This window comes from Aspergillus piperis (assembly GCF_003184755.1).
Source record: "Aspergillus piperis CBS 112811 unplaced genomic scaffold BO85scaffold_32, whole genome shotgun sequence".
Taxonomy (NCBI): Eukaryota; Fungi; Ascomycota; class Eurotiomycetes; order Eurotiales; family Aspergillaceae; genus Aspergillus; species Aspergillus piperis.
The window spans coordinates 139,949-165,442 of NW_020291622.1; the positions used below are offsets into that span (position 1 = coordinate 139,949).

The 25,494-nt window shown below is 50.8% G+C and overlaps 13 protein-coding genes across 13 annotated transcripts; 5 read left to right on the forward strand and 8 right to left on the reverse strand.

The window, feature by feature from the left end:
- Positions 1 to 248: 248 nt before the first annotated feature.
- On the forward strand, positions 249 to 1,536 carry BO85DRAFT_408080 (putative ubiquitin-conjugating enzyme). Its single transcript, XM_025657387.1, has 4 exons — positions 249 to 318; positions 376 to 470; positions 526 to 1,295; positions 1,348 to 1,536. Exons 1-4 carry the CDS (start codon positions 257 to 259, stop codon positions 1,429 to 1,431), a joined length of 1,011 nt encoding a protein of 336 aa, XP_025510288.1. The 5' UTR covers positions 249 to 256; the 3' UTR covers positions 1,432 to 1,536.
- Positions 1,537 to 2,570: 1,034 nt separating this feature from the next.
- Positions 2,571 to 4,062, reverse strand: BO85DRAFT_454075 (putative CUE domain protein). The gene has a single exon (XM_025661192.1). The coding sequence runs from the start codon at positions 4,006 to 4,008 to the stop codon at positions 2,662 to 2,664; it is 1,347 nt and encodes a 448-aa protein (XP_025510289.1). The 5' UTR covers positions 4,009 to 4,062; the 3' UTR covers positions 2,571 to 2,661.
- Positions 4,063 to 4,319: 257 nt separating this feature from the next.
- Positions 4,320 to 6,179, forward strand: BO85DRAFT_481920 (dimethylaniline monooxygenase; the record flags this gene model as incomplete). The annotated part of the gene is made up of 4 exons (XM_025663082.1): positions 4,320 to 4,362; positions 4,427 to 4,500; positions 4,556 to 5,349; positions 5,396 to 6,179. 4 exons carry the CDS (start codon positions 4,320 to 4,322, stop codon positions 6,177 to 6,179), a joined length of 1,695 nt encoding a protein of 564 aa, XP_025510290.1.
- Positions 6,180 to 6,428: 249 nt separating this feature from the next.
- Positions 6,429 to 7,262, reverse strand: BO85DRAFT_431701 (uncharacterized protein; the record flags this gene model as incomplete). Its single annotated transcript, XM_025658346.1, has 1 exon — positions 6,429 to 7,262. Exon 1 carries the CDS (start codon positions 7,155 to 7,157, stop codon positions 6,429 to 6,431), a length of 729 nt encoding a protein of 242 aa, XP_025510291.1. The 5' UTR covers positions 7,158 to 7,262.
- Positions 7,263 to 8,387: 1,125 nt separating this feature from the next.
- BO85DRAFT_507482 (uncharacterized protein) lies at positions 8,388 to 9,568 on the reverse strand (the record flags this gene model as incomplete). Its single annotated transcript, XM_025664408.1, has 3 exons — positions 8,388 to 9,032; positions 9,122 to 9,264; positions 9,337 to 9,568. The coding sequence occupies 3 exons, from the start codon at positions 9,566 to 9,568 to the stop codon at positions 8,439 to 8,441; spliced, it is 969 nt and encodes a 322-aa protein (XP_025510292.1). The 3' UTR covers positions 8,388 to 8,438.
- A 1,362-nt stretch (positions 9,569 to 10,930) lies between these two features.
- Positions 10,931 to 12,101, forward strand: BO85DRAFT_463953 (uncharacterized protein; the record flags this gene model as incomplete). Its single annotated transcript, XM_025661954.1, has 5 exons — positions 10,931 to 11,080; positions 11,113 to 11,551; positions 11,581 to 11,903; positions 11,975 to 11,998; positions 12,075 to 12,101. The coding sequence occupies 5 exons, from the start codon at positions 10,931 to 10,933 to the stop codon at positions 12,099 to 12,101; spliced, it is 963 nt and encodes a 320-aa protein (XP_025510293.1).
- Positions 12,102 to 12,329: 228 nt separating this feature from the next.
- BO85DRAFT_493096 (uncharacterized protein) lies at positions 12,330 to 12,680 on the forward strand (the record flags this gene model as incomplete). Its single annotated transcript, XM_025663812.1, has 1 exon — positions 12,330 to 12,680. One exon carries the CDS (start codon positions 12,330 to 12,332, stop codon positions 12,678 to 12,680), a length of 351 nt encoding a protein of 116 aa, XP_025510294.1.
- A 20-nt stretch (positions 12,681 to 12,700) lies between these two features.
- On the reverse strand, positions 12,701 to 13,543 carry BO85DRAFT_454077 (uncharacterized protein). The gene has a single exon (XM_025661193.1). The coding sequence runs from the start codon at positions 13,277 to 13,279 to the stop codon at positions 12,929 to 12,931; it is 351 nt and encodes a 116-aa protein (XP_025510295.1). The 5' UTR covers positions 13,280 to 13,543; the 3' UTR covers positions 12,701 to 12,928.
- Positions 13,544 to 13,968: 425 nt separating this feature from the next.
- Positions 13,969 to 15,454, forward strand: pex7 (putative peroxisome biosynthesis protein (Peroxine-7)). Its single transcript, XM_025657388.1, has 2 exons — positions 13,969 to 14,324; positions 14,400 to 15,454. The coding sequence occupies exons 1-2, from the start codon at positions 14,161 to 14,163 to the stop codon at positions 15,307 to 15,309; spliced, it is 1,074 nt and encodes a 357-aa protein (XP_025510296.1). The 5' UTR covers positions 13,969 to 14,160; the 3' UTR covers positions 15,310 to 15,454.
- On the reverse strand, positions 15,372 to 16,677 carry BO85DRAFT_408094 (DUF1014 domain protein). Its single transcript, XM_025657389.1, has 3 exons — positions 16,415 to 16,677; positions 16,179 to 16,279; positions 15,372 to 16,087 (listed from the first exon to the last, which is right to left on the reverse strand). Exons 1-3 carry the CDS (start codon positions 16,469 to 16,471, stop codon positions 15,571 to 15,573), a joined length of 675 nt encoding a protein of 224 aa, XP_025510297.1. The 5' UTR covers positions 16,472 to 16,677; the 3' UTR covers positions 15,372 to 15,570.
- A 374-nt stretch (positions 16,678 to 17,051) lies between these two features.
- BO85DRAFT_507508 (F-box protein) lies at positions 17,052 to 19,897 on the reverse strand (the record flags this gene model as incomplete). The annotated part of the gene is made up of 4 exons (XM_025664409.1): positions 17,052 to 17,513; positions 17,572 to 19,279; positions 19,340 to 19,689; positions 19,754 to 19,897. The coding sequence occupies 4 exons, from the start codon at positions 19,895 to 19,897 to the stop codon at positions 17,052 to 17,054; spliced, it is 2,664 nt and encodes an 887-aa protein (XP_025510298.1).
- Positions 19,898 to 20,346: 449 nt separating this feature from the next.
- BO85DRAFT_408097 (multicopper oxidase) lies at positions 20,347 to 22,315 on the reverse strand (the record flags this gene model as incomplete). Its single annotated transcript, XM_025657390.1, has 3 exons — positions 20,347 to 21,459; positions 21,509 to 21,986; positions 22,072 to 22,315. The coding sequence occupies 3 exons, from the start codon at positions 22,313 to 22,315 to the stop codon at positions 20,391 to 20,393; spliced, it is 1,791 nt and encodes a 596-aa protein (XP_025510299.1). The 3' UTR covers positions 20,347 to 20,390.
- A 733-nt stretch (positions 22,316 to 23,048) lies between these two features.
- On the reverse strand, positions 23,049 to 25,444 carry BO85DRAFT_454080 (uncharacterized protein). The gene has a single exon (XM_025661194.1). The coding sequence runs from the start codon at positions 25,260 to 25,262 to the stop codon at positions 23,238 to 23,240; it is 2,025 nt and encodes a 674-aa protein (XP_025510300.1). The 5' UTR covers positions 25,263 to 25,444; the 3' UTR covers positions 23,049 to 23,237.
- Positions 25,445 to 25,494: the final 50 nt, after the last annotated feature.

Sequence of the window (25,494 nt, forward strand, 5' to 3'; positions counted from 1 at the left end):
AATAAGTTGGGTGTGTATTTTAAGCGTAGAGATAGACTGTTATAATGTGACATGACTATTGCACAGTAAGGCGCATACACTGCTACCATGACTGTTTGTTTTCCAGCGCTATTGTATACTTTTCCCTCCCATGTGAAGTGGAGATGCTACCATAGAAACCCAGATAACCGCCGGAGATAGCGGACATAAGCACCTCCGACTCTTCATCTTCGCTCGCCGCACCCCTGAGCATTTCCGACCACCAATTCCAAGCATCATGTCGACAACCCGCTTGCCCAACGTCCCTGCGCTTCGGAAACAGCAGCTTCTCCTAGAATTGTGAGCATGCTTAATACCACTCGACTGACTAAACCGTGGTGTTGACTGTCTCTGCAGCGCAAGCTTGCAACATGCCGCTCCTCCGGGAACTTACATGAGCCTCAGCCCGGGCGATCCAACGCTTTGGTTGGGAGTCATCTTTGTTCGCTCTGGTATGTATACTCAATTAATTATGATGACGGCGATCTGACAATCTTGTCTGTATAGGCCCCTATGCCTCCGCCGTCCTCCGCTTCCAGATCCGTTTCCCCACGTCCTATCCCGATATGCCTCCTCTAGTGAACTTCGCCACTGACGTCTTCCATCCCTTAATCGTCCCCCTCACCACATACACATTCAGCACCGGTGCCTCAAGCGAGGATCCAGTCAGCGCAACAGACGAAGAGCGGCTACCCCCTGGCGGGTTCAGTCTGCGGCACGGGTTCCCGCACTGGTTCGGCCGCGCAAAGCGAGCTGGATTACAATCCGCCACTCCGCCTAGAGAGACCGCCAGTGTGCGTAATTCGACTGCTACCAGCGATGGGGTATCCAACACCCTATGCAGGGAAAGCATGTCCGGGGATAACGGCCCCGCCGCTGAACCAACGGAGCCTCAGTCGAAAGAAGAGGACGAAAATGAGAATGAGGACGAAGGCGAGGCCGTCGCCCCGTCGTCGGTAGAGAAACCGGTCGAGCCTAGGAAGACCGTCCCTGTATCAGAGCTGCTGGATTACATTCGGTCTACGTTCGATAATGAGACGGTTCTCGATTCTTTACCGCTGGAAGCAGCTGGAAACCCGAGTGCGTGGCATGCGTGGAAGGCTCATCGGAAGGGAAGCACTGCTTCTGCATCGAAGAAGGGGAGCCCGCAGGCGAGGTCCCCTGGAGACTGGCATTGGGATGGGATCTGGGCCAGACGGGTGCAGAACGAGATTGAGGCTAGTAGTTCGGATGCGATGTTGTATGGAAATGCGACGCGGGGAGGAGTCGAAGAGATGGTAAATACCTGATACCCAGTGTGATAATGATCAGCTGCTAACAGACTCACAGATCCGATTCAGCCGCCTCGACGAATCCACCCTGGCATCAGTCAAAGAGATGATGATTCCACGCACAGAGGCAGTGCGCGAGTAATTCAATATACCCTTAATAGAATCGATCGTGGCTCAGTTGACCTGACCTGATATCATACATAATCAAAAAAGTCATTAATCAAGGCTGTCATAATGACCCTTCCATCCATCCATCGTGCCTGCCTAGTACGTCACATCAGTGGCAGTGCCAGAACACCATCCATACATCCATCCCCTCTATAGTACTCTCTACCCCTAACCCCCTCTCAAAAAGCATCTTAACTACTTACCACCTCCTACTCATCCAATTACCAAAACCCATACCTTCTACAATACACCCATAATCCAATATGTCTCGCTGGTATTCGCAATACAAATCATCCATCACCGTCATCCTCTTAGTCCTCGTCCCCATCATCGTCATCTGCAGCATCCTCGCCATCGCCCTCCTATGCTCGGAATTCTGGAGCACCCGAAAATCAGTCACCTGGGTGTTCTGGGTCAAGCCGCAGGATCGTCAGAAAGGGAAACGAAATTCCCAGCCGGATCTCGAACGGGGTCGGAACCCGCCTGCTTATCAGGAACCACTGCGCAGACGGGAGGAGGAGGAGAATTGAATTGGGTTTTAGTTCCGAAGATCAGGTTTCATGATTGATGGTGGTTCTGGATATCGAGGCTGTCGTGGTGTTGGTTGGAAACTATGAAGATCGCCGATCTGGGTTTTGGATCTCGTGGAATAGACTTCGAGGGCATGCGAGTAGACTTTTGGTGCACTTGGGTGAGACGACTACTGAGGCTTGAATGGCCCTGCTTATGTGGAGCGCTTCTCGACAGAGACGTTTGGCTGAGATGATACTGATGCAGATCGTTGCAAAGGGTTCGACTAATATTGTTTTGGGACATCCACAGGCAATGGTTGGTTTGGGCTCACGATGGCGCGACTTGGCCTATGTCAGTGAAGGATCTTATATGCCAGGGACCTACACTAGAGGATTGACCTTTTATATGTGGCTGCCCCTAGACATGTGATAAGTCACAGGCAGGCTATATGGTTGCTTAAGGAATATGCTTCCGTGAAGGGCAGTACAGGAGTTATGGCGTTTAGTTTCATGTTAACAGTTTGCTGTTTTACAAGCCGGAATCAATCTGCTCTTTATGCTATCATTTCAAAGCACTCGGAATCCGGTCTCTTAGATCGAGGCGGGTTATATGATTTCCGTTCGAACTATGCATATGAGTCCGTCTCGGACGTTATAATGACATAAAAAGGGTATCACAAGTTCATATCTATCTATACACCATCACCCTCGACGTCATCCCCATCCTCAACCCTACCCTCCACAAAATTTCTCAACCTCGGCGCATCCTCACCATTATCCCCCCTTCCCCTCGAACCCCACACCGGCTCCCCATTATCATCAAACTCCGCCCACTGAAAGAACCCACATCCCTTCTTCCCCGGCGCAAACCCAGCGTAACACATCCACATATACCTCCCCCGATTCTCCCTCTTCCTTTGCACACACCTCAACACCGTATGTTCCCCACACCGACAACGGGGTGTATACCGCGGATGCAACGACTCGCGATACCAGCGATAAGTGATATTAATCCTCGCCGTACCAGAAACAGGATGCGGAATGACCGTCCTAGCAGGGACAATGGAATGTTTCCATTCCTCTTGCATCTCTGCATGCATGATGAGGAGGGAGTTATGAGGTAGGTGAATGGAGATCTGGCCTCCATCACCATTATTTTCATCCTCATTGTCGGTGTCAACAGGGAGGGTCTTCCTCACGCGAAACTCCCTCTCCACGCCTAGACTCAAGCTCCCGATGACGGGTCTCGGGCCGAGATATGTCAGCTCGTCGGAGTGCCAGCCTACGCTTTCTGTGGGGCCGGCGTAGCAGTTTACGAATGCGGCGTTGGGAGTCCATTCTAGTGGGGATTGAAAAGGGAGCTTGGGGCCCCGGGCTTTGATCTGCTCGTTCACGGTGCGTTGGACTTTGGCGGCGACGGTGCGCATGTGCGGGGTGATTTGCCGGACGTTGGAGCGGTAGGTGCCGCCGTAGGTGTATTCTGAGGTGTGGGAGTGGTGGTCTTCTGGTGTGGAGACGTAGATGCTGGCTGAATGGGGGCTTTGGACTGTTCGGTCGAAGAGTTGGAAGTGGGGTCTGGTGAAGTGCGGGGATTCGGAGAGAAGTTCGGAGAGGAGGGCGTTTGCAAGGGATGGGGGGAGGAAGTTGTGGATCAGGGTGCAGGGGGTGTGTGCTGCTATGGAGGCGGGGGAGTAGAGGTGGAGGGTTTGACCTTTCTTTGTGAGAGGCTTGGGGATGGTGATCGGGAGAGTTGAGATTAAGCATGTTTGGATGGCTGGGGTTCCTGGGACGGCTGTCGCGCGTTTCTTGAGCGGAGGTGCTGAGCCAGATTGGATCTGGGTTTGAGTTTGGGCTTTGATAGTGGATGAGGCTGTTTCCACGCAGCCATTGCTCGAAACCAGGATTTCCATAAGCGTGTCCAGGGTCATGGTTGGGAAGAGTGACATCAGGAGGGCCAATTTCAGGTCGGTGGACTCTTCGTCGGTTGTTGTTGGTGGCGGAGGGCTCCGGGGCCTCTTCCGGGAGACGAAGCGATCCATGGAGAGGATCTCCAGGTCGAGCTGGAAGCCATGAGGGAAATGGAGGGGAAGCTGGGGAGGGATGTTGAAGGTTTATTTGAAGGTTTGCTGCAACTGGAATTGATATCCTTATCGACACGTGATTGCTCTCAAAGTGGCCAATCAGCGCACTACGTCATAGATCAGGACAACGGGGTTGATTGTACTTTTGCTGCTCGTCATCTGCCTGAGCTAAGTCATAGCCGTCATGGAGAGGACTTTGAAGGAATGCAATAAGTAACTTTTCACTACAACACGCTATTCAGATAGAAGAAATCTACCAATTGATGACGATGCAGCCTCAGGAGCAACACGAAGTGATTGTGGTGGGTGCAGGTATGGGTGTTTTTCGCCTGCCATTGTCTGACTCTTAGACTGCCTACTTACTCGCGGTTGTTAGGAATCGCTGGTCTTGCAGCAGCAAAGACGTATCTTGAGCTGGCGCCGGAAACAGATCTATTAATGCTTGAAGCGGTATTCTATCCCGCACCAAATACCCATCCAGCTGTCCACTGATCTGCATTGACAGCGTTCGGCTGTAGGCGGCGTATGGGCAAACAGCTATGAAGGGCTTCATACCAACAACCTCTACGGAACTTATGAATTTTCGAGTTTCCCACTTGATCCAACCAAATATGATGTGCAACCGGAAGCTCCCATTCCTGGATATGCGCTCAAGCAGTATTTCGATGACTTCATCGATCATTTCGATCTTCGACGACGGACTCGCTTCAACACTCATGTGCATACAGTACAAAAGGCTGACGAGATCTGGGGGCTTCACACCGACTCGGTACTCTACACGTGCAACAAACTCATCATGAGCCCGGGACTGTTCTCGACTCCGAATGAATTCTCGATTCCAGGACAGGAAAGCTTTGGGAAACCTATCATGAATCACTCTCAGCTCGGAACAACAGGCGCTCTGTTGGCAAATGACCCAGCGGTAAAGTCGGTGACGGTGATTGGGGCCTCAAAGTATGGATATGATGCCGTGTATCTTATGGCCTCTCATGGTAAACGTGTGGAATGGATCATTCGTAAGTCTGGAGGGGGTGCGGTCTGGATGGCGTTACCATGGCTTTGGTTTGGACCCTGGCGATTGAAGCTGGAAGGCCTAACAACCACCAGAATCATCACCTGGTTCAGTCCTTGCATCTGGGGAAATTGTGATGGGTTTGGATGGGTGCGAGGACTGCTCCATGGGACAGCGCTGGGAAGGTGGCTAGTGCGATCATTCTGGAATAAACTAAACGGGGATGCCATTGAGGTCAATGGCTACCGGAGAGAAGCGGCGTTGAAAGATCTGGAACCAGATGGAAGGTAAGATCACCGAAAGCCAATTTTCTTGACTAACAGCGGGTCACAGTGTGTTCTGGACGGGTCGTCTGGGGGTTCTCAATTATCCCACGGATATCTATGATTATGTTCGGTCAGGGCAGGTGAGCGTAAAGAGAAAGGACATATCGCACTTATCAGAAGGCCAAGTCAACTTTACCGATGGCACAGAACTACAAACCGATGCTGTGATTAGAATAACTGGATGGAAGCTGGTACCAAGCATCAAGTACGAGCCCGAGGGACTAGAAGGCAGCCTGGGGATTCCCACCAGGAATCCCTCCAAAGACCGGAAAGTCTGGGATCATTTCGACCGTGCCGCGGATGAAGAGATACTCGATCGGTTTCCAGGTCTGCGTGACCAACCAGCTGTGAAGATTCCGTACGAGCCCGGGCTCAGTCCTTTTCGGCTCTACCGCGGCATTGCGTCTCCAGAGTTGACAGCCAAAGGCGATCAGTCCATTGCATTCTTGAAGATGCTTAATGGACCAAGCAACGCCCTTCTGGTCGAGGTGCAGGCTCTCTGGACATATGCCTATCTCAACAATCAGGTCCCAATTGACCGATCGAAGGTGTATTATCAGACAGCATTGACCAGTCGATATGGAAAGCACCGACATCCATATGGTTTCGCGAGTTGGTATCCAGAGACGATCTTCGACGCGGTCCCGTATTTGGATATGCTATTGATGGACTTGGGGATCAACAGGTGGAGGAAGAGGAGCTGGGTGCGAGAGGTTTTTGAGGAGTACACTGTGCATGATTACAGGGAGATTAATCAGGAGTGGAAACAGCAACACAAGACGGTCTCTTAACATGCTCTGAATGTTTTAGTGAGTTAAACAAACCAGATAGTTTCCTTGCTGATTTGGTATATATAAGGAAAAATTACCCAAGAATTGTAAATGTGATTTCAAAGACGATCATAGGATAAATATTCTAACCCGCCCCTTAAGCCAAAGCACACCACTGACGCCAATCTAGCCAAACCAACCAAACCATACTCCTGACCCACAAACCCAGTAGTATACATATAATATCATACACATCCCATACAAGCCACCCTACCCCAACTCGCCCCACCTCCCATCCCCCAAATACACCTCCCCCTCACGATGATACTTCCTCAACCCCCCGGCCCCCCTCAACCCATCAAACACCTCCACCACCGCCCTTAAAGCCACCCACGTCCAGCCCGGAAACCCCTCATCAGCCGGATTCGAATCCCTCCGTCTAATATCAGGAAAGTTCTCCTCCACCATAATAACCGGACAACACTCCCCTCCCCTCCCCTCCCCATCCCCATCCCCATCCACCAACCTCCCAAACCTCTCCAAAACCCCCTTATCAACAACCAAACACACCCTCAACCTCACAGGTAACTCCACCGCCGGCAACGCCAAATCCACCCTCTTCCAATCATGAAACACCCGTCGTATCTCCTCGACGCTCTTATCCCTATACAGCTTCTCCCCGCTGAAGACCTTCGCCGCGTAGCTGGATTCTAAGAGTCGAATTTGGGAGGGATTCCCGGGCAGGACGCGCCGAATGGCGTGGTGGATTTCGGTGTTGAGGGATTGTAGGAAGCGGGAGAGGAGATTGTGGGAGGAGGAGGAAGGTGTGTAGTAGGTCGTTAGGTAGATTATTGGACCCCAGGTTAGGGTGAGGAAGTCGCGGGAGGGACTGGGTGGGAGGGAGCGGAGGCCTGGTTGTGAGGCTGTGTGGTAGAGTTCTGTCTGGAGGAAGGTGGAGGCTGGGGTGGTGGGATCTTTGTCTTCTTTTTTGGGTTTCATTTTGGGAGGGGGTGGTATGTCGGAGGTGGTGGTTGATTTGTTGTAGGTGGGTTCATGGTGGATTAATTTGAGTGATTGATTGATTGGATAGTAAGTAAGTAGTAGCAGTAATCTGATTGATAGTTACTAGTTGGGGTGATGAGTGGATGGAAAGGAATGTGGGAGTGGCGTCAGTGTGACATGCTCGACATGGGAGCTGCCAATGTTTTGTAGACATCCGTTTTGGGAAAGTATAGATCTACTACTTTGCTGAAGAGTTGAATATCTCCCTTGGTAATAGTGGGATTATCGTAGTATGTGGTTATCGGGATTTAGGGTATTGATTGCAGTAGTAGCAATCACATAACTGTCTATTTCCATAATTTAAGTACTTCTTGCATGTCTAATAACGGGTGATGCCGCTTTTGGTAACTTGGGGCAACGAAGTAACTGAATGACAGCCATGGCTACTTTCACCACTTCACTGAGAGTCGGGAACTATTTCAGAGTGCTGAGATTCAGAGTTCTATAATACCTAGGACGAATAACGAGTAGTGCCGACAAAGGCTACTGACCAACTGAAGCTGGTAATCACCGGGGCAGTGGCATTGTCGTGGCTATGCTACTATGAAAGAAGGGTAGGGGAAGAAAGTAAGTTAGTAGTACTATCTACCGCTACTACTAAGTAGTACATATATACCGGCACAAAGGCACATTTCGCTGAGTTAGAAGCCATGTCAGATCTTTTACATTGAAGATATAACTCAATATTATTTAGGCAAGAATCTGTCGTTGCCTGAGGCACTTTAAGTGATACTTGGTGTATTCTAAAGGCTTCACGGTGGATTGATTGATCACTTGATTGAAATACCAGAAATGCTGATGTGTAGCTGGATAGATTGAAATAGAGGAAGAGAAATGTAGGTGTGGCGTCAGTGTGAGAACACCTTGTAGCTCTGTTTTTTTGAAATGGTCCGTTTGGAAACACTATATGTAGATCCACTTCAAGATTGGGATGCAGTTGTAATATATACCTATGTATTAGCACTGCTAACTAATTACAGTGAGGAGTAGTAGTCACATGGTTGAAATGCTCTGCTGTGAGTCCAGTACGGTCTTAGGCTTTAGCGGCCATTGGGTCTACACCACAGAATATCTAGTTGATTATCAAGTTAACTGTAAAGCCATACATTCACATTCCCGGATCTTCGTATATGACGTTCTTCATCCGCTGCATCACTAAGTACCCCCCAAAACGCATTTGCCGGGCGGCCGTAACGCTATCGCCTGCCGTCGAATTGACTATTTGGACTCTTTGAAGTCTTTGCGCTTGTTCGCTCCCGCCTCATCAGAACCATTCAACTCCTTCTGATTAGCAATCCGCGGTGTATGTGGTTTCAGCTGTTCGGAAGGCGGTGGTCCCAATCTGTACGACCATTGGGGATTATAATACCTGATCTGGTCGGGCTTTGGGATTGGACAACGCAACTGCAACTGACGCCGACCATGCTGAGGTAGAGTAAGTTGCTTTGCCAGGGGTTTCGCAATAGTCGAGAGGCCGATGGCAAGAATGTTGATTTTGTACGTCCAAGAGGAAGGAGAGTAAGATCCTGAAGAAAAATCCTTTGTCACTGCTCTTATCTTCCGCCGGAGTTTTTTCTTTGGCATCACACCCAGCCAGATCGGGTCCTCTTCGAGTTTTAGGGAGCTGATTCGACGGTGTGTTGCATAGTCTATCGTCGCAATACAAGCGCCCTCGTTTGAAAGAAATTCACACCGCCTCGGTTTTATATCGAGAGGGAGTGAAGCAAACGTATCAGGTATCCCGAATGATTGATCAACGCTTAGGGAGTACCGGCCCAGAACAGGCTGGACTTGAATATCGACATCTCTCAGCTATCCCACGTTAGCTATGCCGAATGGGTAGAGAAATGAACAAAGTTGGGGAAAGAGGAGGAAATGAAAAGGTGATCTATATCACGTACCATCCCGAAGCATATGTATTCTGCCTTATCTTCCTGAGTGCTCTGCAAAACCTTGTCATTAATTGTGTGGCATTGCTGGGGAGGGTCCTGAACATGTTCTCGAGCCAAATGTTTGGGCGAAAGCGCTTGTGGTGCTGGAGAGCCTAGGTATAACATGAGAAGTTAGACCCCACTTCGGGGGGAAGGGGGCGCTCGACGGTATGTATTGTACTCACAGATAGCCTCCGAATCGTCACCGGCTTGGTCGCCTTTCGGCTGTAAAACATCGTGTGCTTTATTATCAGAGACGAGAGAGCTCGGAGAAGTTTCCGTGTCTCGAACGGAGTTGGAGACGCCGGTGAAGAGCTTGTCAATCTTGGATCGCTTTCCCCGATGACCGTCGGAATCCTTATCATGGATATCGTCGACTGATTCCACAACTCGCTTCTGAGGAGAGTCGGATGACATCTCGTCGGAAAAGCTCAGAGGCAGGTACTAGTTTCAAACTGTAAAATGCCGAGAGGAGGAGAAAGGAGCAACCGTGCTCACACTTAACTCTGAGCTAGGGCACGAAGTAGTTTCCACAGCCACCCGGAGGAAGAGTACAATCACCAAGGCTTATGGAGATGAAGAATGAAGACTTCATCTGAACGAGAGGCATGAAGTCCCTTCTTAAGTAGGCATGAGCGATTGCTGCTTCTCATGGGTTGTGTAGGGAAGATCCGGGGATAGGGAGATTGTTCTCCATCTTGAACAAAGAACGAGGTACACAAAATTACCTCCACTGCTTGTTTTTCCTTTCACTTCTTTGTTTAACTACTGGGTTTTGCTCAGCCGCACTATAGCCTGTCTATCAATCCATTTGGGCTCTCGGTACATGTCCTGACTACTACCAACCCCAGCCCGGATCATCACACACTTTTCCTATACTCTCTTCCCTCTCTTTGTAACCGCCTATGGTACCACATCGAGAATCCAAAATGGTAACAAAACAACACTGCCCACATCATCGGCATCATCCCCAGCAGACTCCGTCACTCAGAGTGACTTATACAACCCAGGAGCTGTATTTGGTTGATATCCGTTCTGGCGAACTGTAGACTTAATCTGTTGGTATGTTGTTTATCTCCTTTGTTGTTGATATATTCAGCAGTGTAAATGTGTACCGGAGTGGCTTCACCCAGTTGATAGATGATTTAGTCCTATCGCTTGCCTTATACGGAAGCCGCCGCTTTACTGTGCGCGGTCAAGTATGGAGGGCTAGTCGCACGTAAGTCGACTTGCACGCCAGACCATGCGCGCATGGTGCTAGTGCTTACACACTTCCCGGTGCGGTTTAGGTAGTTTTTGGCACCGCCCTTGGAATCACTTCAGACAGAAGGAATTACACGTGAATAACCTGCGCGCCTCTGCCTCCTCCGCCCGGCATAGCCACAACCATGTAATTGCCCTGATGATGCCCAACCCAAGCATTGTCGTGAGTCGCAAATTTTGCCCAGCTGGAGGAGTTATGATCTTACAGCAGTCACTCAACTTGCTGACTTGCTTAGGAGGCAAGATCATAGGCAACCATGCCTCTACAGCCATTCTGGCTTCCAAGTGGTCACCACGTTAGTGGCCATATCCTTGTCTTTGCCTAAGGAGTGCCAACACAATCGTCATCTTCATGAGATACTAGCTACGTCGTTTCGCCCAGAAGCCCAGTAAGACTGCTCGCGCGCCCGGGGTTTGTTTAATCTCTCGAGGCTTGTTTTTAGGCAAATCCGTATATAAACCTTGAGAAGGAGAAAGGAAAGAGAGAGAGAGAAAACATCCATCTTCACCTACAAGATGTCTTCAACTGTGGCAAACAATACTGCGCCACATCCTCCTACCATACACTACCCCCAGCCAGAAAGGCCAGCGAGCCATGGTGTGACGCCGCCATTCTCCAGCTCTGCGAGCATTCGCTCTTCCCCACAACATACGCACCCAGCAGGCGTCAACTTCCAGCACCAGTTGATAAAGCCCAGCGAGGATCTCCAACGCTATCTGGACTTCCAGCTCACAACGCCGAAGTTGAATCGGATTATCATCTGCTATGGCTCGCTGGCCTCCCACGGGCAGCCCGGCCACTGCATCGACAGAAGCTGATGAAGCGTGCGATTATCCTCACGGAATCCCCAGATGAGCACTTGGTCTGGAGCCCCGGACAGATCCTCATAAAACCCGTCCCGGAATATCTCCTGGACCACGAGTTTTGGGTGCGGGAGCTCTGTCCTCATCGAGAACTGCACGCTGCCGCATGTGGGCTGCTTCTATCTTATGCGTGGCTCATTACTGGATTGATCGATTTCCAACTCGCCAAGGACGAGCGTATTCTTCCCTTTGATGTCACCTGGGATGCATGGACCCTGTTAATCCGGCAGTTCCTCGAGTGGGTGGACAATGAGAATGATGACGATAGGTGTAGTACTTCCCTGCCCACAGAAAAGGATTAGTTTCCCAACCCCAGCCTGCAATCATCAACAAGCGCTACGAGTTTGGTGAGTTGCGCTTGAGCCGCCTGAATTCCCTGTACCGATTAGCGCCCGTGACCTTTTCTATCCGCAACCTCGTTTTTGGGTTTCTTCCCAGTTCGACATGGTACCAGGAGTTCTTCGAGCGTAATTTCTCGTGGATCCTGGCGGTTTTAGTATACATGTCAGTTCTGTTGTCGGCCATGCAAGTGGGACTGGCGACCCAGGCGCTGCAGGGGAATCAGCAGTTTCAGAGGGTTTGCGTCGTCTTCACCTTGGCGTCTATTTTCTTCACGGTGGTTCTGGTGTGGATTATGCTGATGTTATGGACCCTGTTGTTTTTTTATCATCTTGGGTTTACAATGATGTACAATAGGCAGATGCAGAGAGAGCGAAGAGTGTATAGAAAAACCGTGTGACTGTCTAAGGCCAGTCATGCCTTCAACGCCCAAATGTCAAATGTATTCGGCGAGCAGGCTTGCGGAGCGAAAGCAAACAAATGAAAGCCAAAAGGTGAAGCAATTGAAACAATGTTTAACCAATCATAATTTTCAACAGACTCAGCCTCGCGAATGTGTGCCTTGGATCAATGATGATGCAGGTGGTGGTGCCCTGCTGCAACTTCTGGGTGGCAGTGCCGCAGCTCCGAGCAGTGCGATAAGCCGCTAAAGGATTATATCTTTCGTTTCTCTCAACACTTCACAATTTGGCGAAGAAAAAATTGAGGAAAAATGTCAGGCGATACCAATATGGATATTTCCGAAGACATGTCTTCATGCCCTTTCCCAAAGCGGGTTCCGGAGTTGGGAGATAATGGCATCCACGACGAGGCCGATTATCCTCAAACCAAGCGGCTCAGGCTTGACGAGCATCTCGTCAACACGTCCAGCTCCAATTCGGGCACAGCAACTCCTTGTGAATCTTCTGGTATGGAGTATCACCATCATGCGCTACAGCAGGTCCATTGTCGCGGCCAACTTCCTCTTCCATATACCCAGGCTACCCGTGAGTGCACATTTGCGATAGACTATATGGAGAAGAAGACAACCACCGACATTGGGACCCGGTGGGCTTGGAGTTGATCGATGAGCTGCTTGGCGAGATCGTTGATGGTCTGGAATGAGCTGCTGCCGTCAAGCTCAGTGTCATACCCGTAAAGTATGGCTCGGATTCCTCGCACAGACTTGGGTAGATTATCACGAATCCACATGAAGCGTTTGTTACTTCCCTTGCGCTGCCAGGATCCGAAAGGGTGGCTTGCTAGACCTGAGATAGCGATGCAACTAACCAATGGTCAAACGCCGATCATGTTGAAAAGACATGGCAGTCCTTACTCGTACGAGTTTTGCAAGTGATTTGTATCATTCAAGGGTGTCAGACCTATAAAGTGGGTATCTAATATGAGATCTGGGCTATTACGATCATGGCCCCTGGCGGGAATATGCCACGCCCGGCTTTCTGGATTGCGTTGGACAAGCGAAGGGGGAACATCGAACATAACAGTTGCCACTTTAGTGGGAGGATCCTCCCAATACTCCAGAGTCAGCGCGAGGGAATACACCCAGATTTGGTGCGTAGAGATATCGCTGAGCCGTTTACTAAGCAGACGAGCGGCATCTTCTTTGGTTTCCACGGTGTCTGGCAATGCGCGCAGACGAAAGACAGTCTTGGACCAGTCCATTGCTGCCGAATAGAGTTATCACAGCCTGATTAGCCTTGCAAAAGGGTATGTAAACCCGATGTTTGAAGAACACAGAGTCTACATAGAGAGGGGTCAGAGATTAGCTTGGAAGAGTATCCCGTAGAGACTGTTTGTCTGTATTGAAGACGAGTTTGTAGAACGTGAGCAAGAAAACCCGAATAACTGATGTTACGACGGATTGATACAAGAGCAACTGAACGACACGGCTTCGATGAGAGCGCAGTGATTGAAATGTGGAATAAGTGGATGGAGGAGGAAAAAATCATGACGTTGGCAACTAAGCATCGGGCACTGGCGCCTGCCTCATCGGGTATCCAGGTACATCTTCCCAAAAAGGCAATGACTGTCATGGAGTCGTGTGATAGATCACGTGTAAAGGTCTCCTGCGGCTTGAAGGAATTCATTTCAAGGGCGGTGCCATGAACTAGTCCACTTACGGAATACATGCACTTCTAGTTCAACACTGCCTGTGACAGCCAATCATGAGAGAGCTTTTGGGCAAAACGATAGCTTTGGCGGGGCAAAAAGATGTAGTTGCGTATGTACCATCGCTGAGGCTCAACATGGGCTGTAAATATGCCTGAGGCATACATTAAATGCCTCAGGCCACTAGCACAACCCAAATAGTGACCGAACCTCGGCACGTTGACTCCCCGCAGTCAGTCCATCTCCATCTTCATCTGCAATTGCATCCGTATCTCCATGATCTACTAATCTCTCCATTTTAACACCAACACCAACACCAACAATCCACCCACCATCTCCCCCTCACTTTCACAACGCCATGATCCCTTACCCCAATTAAACCCCCCTCCCTTATCAACAATCATCTCCACTCCATTTCACCACACCCTCCCAACATGCTCCACTTTCGCACAGAAGGCTTCAACGGCTGCGCAGTCAAGTACTCACCCTTCTTCGACAACCGCCTCGCCGTCGCCTCATCCGCCAATTTCGGCCTCGTCGGCAATGGCCGACTTTACATTCTCGAGCTGACTCCGAACGGAATCGTTCCCTACAAATGGTATCCCCATCCCCCAAATCCCCATCCCACTTCCAAACCAACCCAAAATCTAACCAACCCCTCGAATAAAACCAGGTTCACAACCCAAGACTCCCTCTACGACCTAGCATGGTCTGAAATCCACGAAAATCAAGTCCTCACAGCCTCGGGCGACGGAAGCATCAAGCTCTTCGACACCGGAGTCGCCGACTTCCCGATCCAAAACTGGAAAGAGCACAACCGCGAAGTCTTCAGCGTGCACTGGAACCTCGTCGCAAAGGACCGTTTCTGCAGTAGTAGTTGGGACGGGACTGTGCGCGTGTGGACACCAAACCGCCCGCATTCCCTCCTTACTTTGCCGACGCATAGCTGCACGTACAGCGCGGCGTTTTCTCCGCATTCGCCAGATATATTGTCGTGTGTGTCGTCGGATTCGTATCTACGGGTGTTTGATCTACGGACGCCGGCGTCGGCCTCGAACCATTTGACTTTGCAGATCCCGATTCATGGTGGTGGTGCTGCTGCTGGGGGAGGAATAGTGCCGGGTGGGGGTCCGATGGCGGCGACGGCGCCGGCGGAGGCCTTGACCATGGATTGGAATAAGTATCGCCCGTCGACGATAGCTACGGCGGGGGTGGATCGGACGATTCGGACTTTTGATATTCGGGCGCCTGGGCAGGGGCCGCAGACGGTGATGCTGGGACATGAGTATGCCGTACGGAAGGTGGCCTGGTCGCCGCATTTGTCGGATGTGTTGCTGAGTGCCAGTTATGATATGACGTGTCGGGCCTGGAGTGATCAGACGCCGCCGGGGGCGGTGGGCGATGTCGATGTGATGCGGGCTGGACCGGGGCCGAATATGGGGGTTGAGTTGGGGAGAATGGGTCGGCATACGGAGTTTGTGACGGGGGTTGATTGGTGTATGTTTGGGAGTGAGGGATGGTGTGCGAGTGTGGGATGGGATGAGAGTTTGTATGTGTGGGATGTGAGAGCAGTGATGGGTTAACCTGATACCTCCATCCATCCATTGATTCTGCGTGTCGTGTGTATTGGATATGGATATAGATTGCATGATACCATTGCATCGTTAATCATCTCATCTGCTATCAGCTATATGCTCTATGCTTTTTTAGAAATATCCATCCCTCCACAGGCAAACCGGGTATATCATCCAAACCCAACTATATCAAACCCCCTCTTTTCCCTCAAAACAACCAAATATAAACCGAAAGAGAAGAAGAATAAAAAAAAACGAAAAGAAAAGAGATTATTTCGCCAACCTAGCCTCAACCTTCTTCCTCTCCGCCTCCTTCACAGCCGCAATCTCCTCCCGACTCGCATCAAACGCCACATGCACCTGGTTAAACGGATTCTCCTCACTCTTCTCAAACTCCTTCTTACAGATCTCAATGCGCTGGTTACGTCTCAAACCGGGATTCTCAGCCTCAATCTCAGGCAAACGTCTCTCCTCGAACGCCGCATACGCAGCCTTGAATCGTCTCTCCGGATGCCGATCCACCTTGCCGCTATCCTTGCCTGTAAGCGACAATGCGTCGAGCGCATTGTCGATACCAGACGCATTGAGCGCAGAAGCCTTCTTGCTGGCGGGTGAATCGTCGAGCTGCGACAGATCCAATGTACCCCGGCTGGGTCCGGCGTTCTTCTTCGCGGCGGATTTTGTGTTCTTGGGTTTGCTGGGCTGGGAGGCTTCTTCGGCGGCGAGGAGGGCGTCCCGTTCGGCCTTCTTGCGCGCGGCTTCGGCTTTCTTGGCTTCAGCGTCTTCGCTGGATTTCCAAAGAGATTGTGTTAGAGATGATGTGTTCACTTTTGGCAACAACTTTTTAGAACGTTGGTCTTGGGAAAGGAATGGCGTACCGCTTGTTGTTACCCTTCGCGCCCTTGGACCACTTGGCGTCTTCTTCGGCGGCGCGCTTGGCGTCCTCGGCGGCCTTTTTGCTGGCGGCGGCTTCGGCTTTCTATATATACATATTAAAACTTGTTAGCATTGCTTTCTAAACGTTGGCATAGTGGTTGTGGTTGAGAAAATGGTAATAATGGTGGTGATGGAGCGGGGGCGGGGTAATATTTTGCAGAGAGGTAGGTGAACGTACACGGGCATTGCCCGCAGCCTTCTTGGAGTTCTCGCCGGCGGCCTTCTTGCCTCCCATTGTTGCGGATAGTATATACAGTGATTATTGACGTGGGAGGGGGAGAAAGAGAGAAAATGTAGGAAAGTAGTTGGGAAAAGTAGCTAGGAAGCAAGAAGAAAGAGGAAGAAAAAGAAAAGCAACGATGTCATCCTATGGCGGGAGTTGATGGGCCGGGACGGAAGGAAATTGGAGGGAAAGTGGAGCTGAGATGACTAAGAGGGGGGTGGAAATGGACATGTGATGGGGGAAGCCCTTATATGTCTATCTATATAGGAGTATTTGTTGTATGGATGATTTAAGTGGTGGGATGAGGTAGGTAAGGATGAATATGTTGTAAGGGGATTATGCGATGTGAGATTTGTCATTTCAACTGTGAATATCTTCTTGATTACATCGTCGAGGCGACTAAGCGTGTTAAGACTATTTAATCTGCTCGCTGTCCCTCCCTCTTCTCTTCCTTTCTCATTCTCCCCCTCACACGCATCCACGTTTCCATCACATCTTCATCCACTTTCATCAACTTTCATCTGAAAACTTTCTCATACTCATACACACGAGCCGATCCCAGGCTGCTACCGCTGCGGCAGTCTGGGATCGGCTACAACTTCATCTCCCACGCTCCCTTCTTCCACATCTTCACCCCGCTGATTTCCTCGATGCTCAGCAACGCCCGCGTGCTCAGTTCGACCCCAAACAGGGGCATTGGGTCACCTTCACTGTTCTCCATCGGAAACATAGTGCCGTGTGGAGCGTTATTAGTTGAAGCTGGCTGCGAAGAAGAGGACGAAGAAGCAGCCTCTGCTTCCTTTTGAAGGATCGCGCACGCTTTGTTCAGGTGTCTGACGCGACCGCGAACTTGAATCGCGCCGTTTGCGATCGGTCCATGCATGCAATAGCACATGGCCACGTATTCGATGCGAAGGTGCCGATAGTGATAGATGCCGTCGATAAGGCTGTGATGGACTTCGCGTAGCGTGGTCGTGCACATGTCCTGGCGGTACCAAAAGACTTGCAGCGCCTTGAGAGAGCGGAAGCTGCCGATTTGTTGCATGAGAGAGTGCTATTGAGGTTAGTATTATACCAGATTGGTTTGGAAGAGGAGCTGACAGCTGACTTACCATGCCGCAGTTGTTCACAGAAACGCCGAGCTCGATTAGCTTGCCTCCACGCTGGCTGATCTGTAGTATGGTTGCCGGGTCGGCAGCCCAGCTGTCACTCTCGTCGTTGCGGATTACCAATCGCTGGAGGTTGCGCATGTGCTTGTGTAGGATCTCTCTGCGAATGGTGAATGCGTTTATGGTGGTCTTGGCGGCCAGCGACTCTACCTTGGCTTTACTGTAGCGCTCGAACAGGAACAGCTCGGTGATCTTGTCCATGCTGTTGACGAAGCTGCAGAACGCGGGCGTGACATTGTCCGTATGGATGGATGTCAGTGGCAGGGGGTAGATCTGGTTGAGTCGCTTGAGGAAAGCCCAGAATGTGCTTTGAGGTCCAACGTTGAGTAGCGACAGGTGGTGGAGAGAGGTCAGGTCAACGGCCTTGCTAAGCACCCCGGCGGTCACTGGAATGAGATGGATTGAAAGGCTTTCCAGTGGGATGCCATGTGTGTTGCGAACATAGCACTCTCGCGCCTCTTCTGCTGTGCGCTTCTCGACTGGAGGATTTCTGACCGGCTGCTTTCCTTTTCCTTTATCGGCAGATGAACTGGGTCTTGCTGCCTGCACTGGTTGACGCGCGAAAGCCCGAACGCTAGCCTCTGTGACTGACCGCTGTCTCTCATCGACGAACACCTGATCTTCTCCCTCCTCTTCAACAACGTCAGGATGCTCCATGTCGATCACGTCGGTCGGACATTTCTCCTTCTTCTTGCTCACAGAGAATTCGGTCTTGCCACTGATTGACGGAGTAGGCTTGAGAGCACTGGCTGGGGCAGAATTGCTGGCGCTCGCTTTAACAACGTTCTCGCTCGGCTGTTTGGCATTGCGGACCAGGTACTGTGTTGCAGCTTGGTCGAGTTTGTGCAGTACGTTGATGATTGCTGGATTTTCCGAGTTAAGCACCATCATCTTTGGCAGCACACGGACCATTGAGCGCACACACTTCAGAAACTTTTGGTCCCTTGTCTCTTCCGATGCGCTACTATCCTCCGCCTGCGATTTGCGGGCATTACCTTCCAGCAGGGCTTCCTGCAGATACTTGTTGCGACGGTCGCCATCTCCCACTTTGAAGATGTACGCCAGAATTGACTCCTGAATGGAGCGCTCCCTTCGGACCACGGGATCTGAGGGTAGAGCAGGATCGGCTGGAGTGGCCTGCTGATCCAAGAGAAGGTCTTCTTCGAACTGGGGTGCAGCGAAATTGAGCATATCCCCGAATGCCGTCGTCGCGTCTGGCGCCGAATTGGAAGTTGTTCTCTTCCGCGCCGACTTTGCAAGCTCGTCTGACAACGACAACTTGAGAGACTTCAACGTTGACGAGCACTGCGAGATACACTGTGGGAGCTGCAACACCAGTTTCAGATCCTCAATATCCAACACCGAGAGATTCTTTAGTCCCGAAAGAAGGGAGAGAGTTGGTTCATGCTGAAGTTTGTCGAGATCCTTCAGCAACTGAGCTTCGGCCCCGGTGCAACTGGGTCGAATTTCCCTGGGAGGCGGATTATTTTGGTGGAAGTGGTAATGGGGAGTCTGGAGCATTTGTCCAAGCGTGGAATCAGTGGCTCCTGGCGCCGTGCATGCTGGCAGGCGAATATGCACGTCCCGAATGTCAGGAATTCGGCTGATCGCTTGGTACACTGAGGGTGTGAGCTCCAAACGAATATCCCAACTACAGAAGTTAGCACACACGAATACTTTTATCGTGTATTCGAGACTGTCTTGTACTTACCTGAAGCTAGTTAATCCTGCCGTCTTCCGCAGAGTAATGGCAATCAGACTACAGAGGTACCGGCCTGTGTAGTAGCTTTGACTAGGTCTTTTGACTACACCTCCCTGTCTATTATCCGATTCGTAGGGCGCGATATGCCTCACTGCGATGTTCTTGACACTAGATGCGTACTGAAGGTTGCTGGTACTCACTACCTCCACCATGGCCGTGAACCGATCCAGAGATTTCTCAGTGTAAACGGGATCATCTGTATGAATGCCATGGTGGATATTGCGGTACAGCAGCGCCACGGCCATGCCGTGGAACTGCTGGCACACCCCAGCCAGGCTACAGAGGCTCTTTTCACCAGACTGTGCGAGGAGAAGAAGTCGTCAGTAACGCGTCTTGGACCTCGGAGGATGTAAATGTACTCACATATTCAAAAATAGTAGTGAGAATTTCACTGGGGAGACCGAGCAAGCAAGGCACTACTACTCCCTTTTTAGATTTGCAGGCACTGGGCCCGGACTGGATGCCAAAGTGCATCTTCTCATTTCTCGGCGCGTAGCCCCGCTCCATAGTGATTGTAATGGAAGTTAATGTTTTTTTTTAATCTTTGTTTTTGAATGACGAGTGGACGAGAAGAAGGAAGTGTGTGTGTGCAGGTGATAATGGTGAACGCTTAGATGAACCGTTGGATTACCGACAGATCGATCACACGAAGTGGAAAACGAGTATCGGTGGTATCGACGAGGCGGGAGGATAGAAGAGAAGTCGAGTAAACAAAGTGAGAAGAAACAGTCGACTCGAAGAAGAGAGTCGAGGCAGGACAGTAGCAGTGAATGGCTTCGGTAACACACCGCCGCCACTAATTCACGCCAGGCGACTGCTGTGCCTGATTTGGTGTGATTGCTCTCACTTTTACTTTGGAACCGTAACTGGGAAATTGATAAGTCACCAAGCATGTTCATTATGTAGTAGATAATAATACATCCGATCTATATGAGAGGCGCTATATGGCCATATTACAGTAGATACTTTCGTCCACCTCTGTACAATTGAGTCAAAGTCCCTAGATTGGCATCACTGGCAGCCGATATCCCTCTGGAATGTCGGTTGGCCAGGCGTCTACCCCGTCCAGCAAGGCCAGTGCCAACCCACCGACATGGTGCATCTGAAGATGGCAATGGAGCAGGAACGGCCCCGGGTTCACGATAGGGTAGCGCATCGCCAGCCAGCTTGGCCCCGTGCTCGAGCTTGGCGAGTAGAAAGTGTCCCGCATCTGGGGGTTTTCGAAGTTGAAGTTCTCCGGGATGTCTTTCATTGCCTCTTCCACGGAGGACCAGATGAAGGGCTGGTTACCGGTTCCAATGACAAAGTACTTGTTGGAGTGCTTGTGGATGGGGTGTTGAGGCTGGCCCGAGGTGGTGATGTTGATGATGAGATCAACCCAGGTACCGTTCTCCGTCATGGCCGAGTACGCCTGCGAGATTGAGCTGAGGTTGAACAAAACAGGAGGGCGAAGCTCTTCATTCGACACGGGGTACTGGTTGCCCAGGGTCCAGGTGTACGATGAATTGGCATTGTGGACATTTAGGATGTAAGTCCGGTCCGCCTTCGTAGCAGGTGCTACCACGGGGAAGGGTATCACGTCGGTTTCGTTCAAAATGACCGTGGAGGCAGTGGCATTAGCGCCGGCCTCGTTGATATAAGGCTGCGAGGTACCAATCTGCTTCGGTGTAGCGGTGTCATATGACAGGACGGCGGTCCCATTAATGAGCTGGTTCGCATAATTGTTGGCAACGCGGATAGTATAATCTCCCGCCTGGTCTTCCGACTTGAGTGGCACCATAACGGAGTATCTTGAAGCGACGGGCACAGTAACAGCGTCGACAAGCAAAGGTTCAACATAACGGCCATCGACCGCGTAAACATACATCGGATGCTCATCGATGGAGAACACAAGCGAAGTCGAACCAGCCATACTGATAAAATCAAAGCTAGCATACCGCGATGAGGACTTGACCTTGAAAACCTCCGTGGGCCCTTCACTAGGTGTGCATCCTTCGTAGAAACCTTTGGGAATCTTGCTGAGATCGTACGGATATGGACCCACAACACCCGGCGCGGGAGGCAGACATCTAGTCAGGATCAGCATTATAACTATCATCAAGGTTTGGGACTTCATACCCCATATCAGTCAAAGTCAAGTTGCCCAGGATCTGCTTTTGCTGTGGTGTCGTGGCAGCATTGATGTGTTCCTGAGATGGGCAAATCACCGAGCCTTTTCCGTTGATCAAAACAGAGTTGGCACAGTAGGCTTCAACACCAGATTCGGTTTGAATCTGGAGAATATCATGCGAGGAAAAGGCTCGCCAATCCGAGATGAGAACTGGCCGTGTATTCTTTTCAGCTGCCAACATCGCCTGCTGCTCGTCCGCATCAGATCCAGAGATCAAATGGAAAGGCCTCTCCACGGAGTCTGCCGGTTCAATGTAGATAGCCCCATAGAGGCCATCATCAATCTGAGCCCGTGTATGCGAGTGATAAATGTACGAGCCGTACTGGCTTGCCTTCCATTTATAGAGAAACTGTTCGCCCGGCTTGATCTGCTCCTGCGAGAGTCCAGGTACACCATCTGACCACGGGGTGCCTAGTTGCTCGATACCTACAAATATTTAGTAAAGCTCTGTAGGAAAAGACGTTCTGAACACCGAAGCCAAAGAATCATACGATTGAGAGGTAGTACTCACCATGAAAATGAACCGTAGTATTGATTGACATCGAGTTGTTGACCAAAAATTCGACATCATCACCCTGCTTCAACCACAACGTGGGCCCAGGAATTTGTCCATTACTCACAATAGCCTTGTGTACATCACCAGCGACACTGACATCTTCATAGGTCAGGTCTAGCTGGAACTGCACAACACGGCCGGATACCCATTGCACGAAGCAGAGGGCCAACAGGGCCAGCCTGCTTTGAGATATACTCATGCTGGGGCTCAAAAACCAAATAAAGAAATATACAAGGAACCAACTACCTAGCTCCACAGAATATATACAGTCGAACAGGGCCGAGTCGCGGACTGGTTTGTCGTGCTTGAGTTCCCTTCATCCCGCGAGAATTTTGAGGCTTTTATAATGACAGACCTCTAGAAGTACATAGACCTGATGCTATTGATGCCCGAAGGTCAAGGCAAGGGATGGAGGACCCGAGACGTATAGCGGAAGGTTCATGACTAGGGCTTGTCATAATGCCGTCCGGTGGCCAAGATACTGGATCCGTCATATGCAGGGCCTACCAGCATACGAACATTCCTAGCAGGATGCCGACTGCCCTGCTCACCGCAAGCTTCGATTATTAGCAGAACCAATAAATTTAGATTTTATTGCAGGTCGCGGATGCGCGAAAATATGGAATCTGCATGTTGCTCGCAAAACCCGTGAACTTCACACTGGAGATGTGGGTTAAGGCGAGAAGTTAGCATTGCCACTGCACTGATAACCGACCCAGAACATACAGAGTTTAATCATTCGTTCAGCTGATTAGCTGGATATCAGCAAGGAGAGAAGAAACGATTGACGATGTGGTGCTAGGTTATCGAATCTTATTGACCCGGAAGCGGGTTATCGCCATGACCTGTCACTTTAAGCCTGCCCTGCAGTGGCGCGCTTGCAACGTTAGTGTTAAACTTTGACCGATCGTTATGATAGGTAGATCAGTGCATCTAATGTAAACATATTGATGGTCGCTACTTCTGGAGGTAAATACAGAGTCCATAGTGAAATATTAATCAGAAACAAGCACCAACTGCAGAGAAACAAAGAAGTCAGGCAGAATAAACAAAATAAACAATAAATGTCTCATATCGGTCGTCAATCACATCCTAACGGCATTATAGCTCATATACGTCGTTCAGTCGTCCGCCTCTTGGTTCGCATGGAGGGCTACTTCCATTGCCGGGCTCACCGGCTGAATCAGTTCTGGACGGTCTAGTAGTGGGGCCTCCGCCGCCGGGTTCTCCATAGGCTCTAGCCTCGAAGGGGTCACCGGCTCCAGATCTCGAATAACAAGCGGATTTTCCACAGAAGAGCTTGCCTCGGGCTCTGCCTGTGGCGGTGGGGGATCATCGGACACAGCCTTGGGAATCTCCGCGGGAGCAATTACTACTGAACTCAAGGGCGTCGCCGCGCTTTGCAGAATCTCCCGAGAGCTAGAAGTAATCGAGCTTATTTCTCCAATATGCTCAATGCTTGAACTTGCGCAACTCGTAGCCCTATCCCAGCTCGCAGACGAAGAATACATCGGCGCCGTCACTGATGTAGAAGCAGATGCGGCTTCCAGAATGTCCTTGGGGAATGGCCGGAGAGCCGATTGGTTTGCTTGGGGCCCAGAATTGACCGCGAGGAACAGAACCAGGAGGCTGAGCACGGCAATTGCGACGTTGCGTCGGTCACTAGCCAATACTCGAACGTAGTTCACCAGCAATGTCTGTAGATCGATATCGTCACTTGATCGCGAGACATACTGAGGCTCCGGCATTCGTTGCTCTCTAGCAGCTTTTACTTCTGTAAATGGGGCGGATTCGATAGGTTCCGGAACAAAAGAACTGGGCTCGTCAATTGCCGAGGAAGGTGTACGGCCATGTAGCGAAGGGCGGCGCGCTTCAGCGGACATTTCATGTTCGGGCGCCTGCAAATGCGGCACCTGCAATCGATTCTCAAAGTGATCCACCTCTTGCTCCAAAAGTCGCCTCTCCAATTCCCTCCTGATCTCCGAAGGAAGCCACAGGCCAACTTCAACATCGACCTTTTCCATTTCCTTCCAAGCCGCTGCCCATGCCCCAGCTCTCATCAGTCCATTGGCTGCGAATACCTTGATCTCCCATTTTCTGCCTTCGTTATTGTGGCGCACCACGTGTCCTCCACAATCGGGGCACTCCTCCCCTTCTTCCTCGTCCGTAGCGCTCTCTCTTACAGACTGATCGTCCCTATCAGAGTCGTTCTCATCATGTCCCAGGAAATGGCCATGATCTAGCCTTGGGCGCTGTAGCTCTAGACTCTCCAGTAGCCGCTCTTCTAGCAAGTCGTACAGGTCCTCCGGGTGAGAGATAAGCACCCCACGCTCACGGAGCACACCAGATCCGACCTTCTCTTCCAGCAGCTTCCAGCGCCTCCAATACTCCGGAGGCAAAACCTCTTGGAGTATCTTCTGGTTGTGGTAACCCATCGCGCCTGGCACAGGAAGAGAGGGTGGAAGCAGGTTACAGTGTAGAAGTACCAGTGGATACTCCTTTTTAACCTTGGGCTTACCTGCAGACCCTGACGGCGAATAATGATGGAACTTTCTCAGCGGCGATGAACCGGCAGACCTGATCGAAATGTCCGAAAAGCGCTGGCCACCTCTGCGCTTGGGTGGGGTCAGGTATTCATCATCTCCTTCATCCTCCGTGTGCATCTGCATTGCTTTTACTGAGCTTGGCTTCCGGAAAGCGGCTTCCCGATGCCGTATCGAGCGTAGATGTCCGTTATGCGCCTTGCTATCATGATCCTGCCAACTGTGAGAGAGCATATTGTCATGTATGGCCGTCTTCATTCCATCCGCCATGTTTGTGAGCACCGAGGCAGGGATCGACGAGACCGAAGAGCGACTCGAAGCTCTGGAACGTTGGTGTTCGTGGTCTTCATTCAGATCGTCGTTCAATAGATGACCAGAAAGCTGTGTAGATGAATCCGAGGAGTTGTAACCGCCGTCGTGAACTAACATTTGTGTATCTTCAGTGGAAGGACCGATGTCGGCATGATGTCCGTATAGAGTCGTCGAAAACTTCGGGGAAGCCGGTCGGTGCTGGTCGTAGGCAAAGCCTTGAGATAGGCCGGTTGGTTCGCCTGTACGAACTGCATATTCAGTTAATTGGGGGTCATTAGAGTGGCCGTCCATGGAGGTTTGTCATAAAATCGTATAGACCAAGTTCAAGTATAAAAGGAAATGGTTCCCCACTACTATCCGAGCACCAGTAGAAGGCCGTCAGTGAGCCTGTGGATCTCACGAAGAATGCTGAGCTTCGATGGGCCACGCTAGATGGAAGCAAGATGGAGTTCTAGGTCGCATACCATTCAATTCTAAAGAGAAGCTGTTGGAGATGGCGATCGGGGGGGATTGGATGCTTTGT

Excerpts from the sequence above, each read along its gene's own strand:
- BO85DRAFT_408094 (XM_025657389.1), bottom strand. The coding sequence starts at position 16,471 with ATGGGAGGCAAGAAGGCCGCCGGCGAGAACTCCAAGAAGGCTGCGGGC. Across the intron at positions 16,280-16,414 it reads AGGCTGCGGGCAATGCCCGT|AAAGCCGAAGCCGCCGCCAG; the intron begins GTACGTTCACCT and ends ATGTATATATAG. Across the intron at positions 16,088-16,178 it reads GCGAAGGGTAACAACAAGCG|CGAAGACGCTGAAGCCAAGA; the intron begins GTACGCCATTCC and ends TTGGAAATCCAG.
- BO85DRAFT_408080 (XM_025657387.1), top strand. The coding sequence starts at position 257 with ATGTCGACAACCCGCTTGCCCAACGTCCCTGCGCTTCGGAAACAGCAG. Across the intron at positions 319-375 it reads CAGCAGCTTCTCCTAGAATT|CGCAAGCTTGCAACATGCCG; the intron begins GTGAGCATGCTT and ends CTGTCTCTGCAG. Across the intron at positions 471-525 it reads AGTCATCTTTGTTCGCTCTG|GCCCCTATGCCTCCGCCGTC; the intron begins GTATGTATACTC and ends TTGTCTGTATAG.
- pex7 (XM_025657388.1), top strand. The coding sequence starts at position 14,161 with ATGCTCCACTTTCGCACAGAAGGCTTCAACGGCTGCGCAGTCAAGTAC. Across the intron at positions 14,325-14,399 it reads GGAATCGTTCCCTACAAATG|GTTCACAACCCAAGACTCCC; the intron begins GTATCCCCATCC and ends GAATAAAACCAG.
- BO85DRAFT_454077 (XM_025661193.1), bottom strand. The coding sequence starts at position 13,279 with ATGGACTGGTCCAAGACTGTCTTTCGTCTGCGCGCATTGCCAGACACC.
- BO85DRAFT_454075 (XM_025661192.1), bottom strand. The coding sequence starts at position 4,008 with ATGGATCGCTTCGTCTCCCGGAAGAGGCCCCGGAGCCCTCCGCCACCA.
- BO85DRAFT_454080 (XM_025661194.1), bottom strand. The coding sequence starts at position 25,262 with ATGGACGGCCACTCTAATGACCCCCAATTAACTGAATATGCAGTTCGT.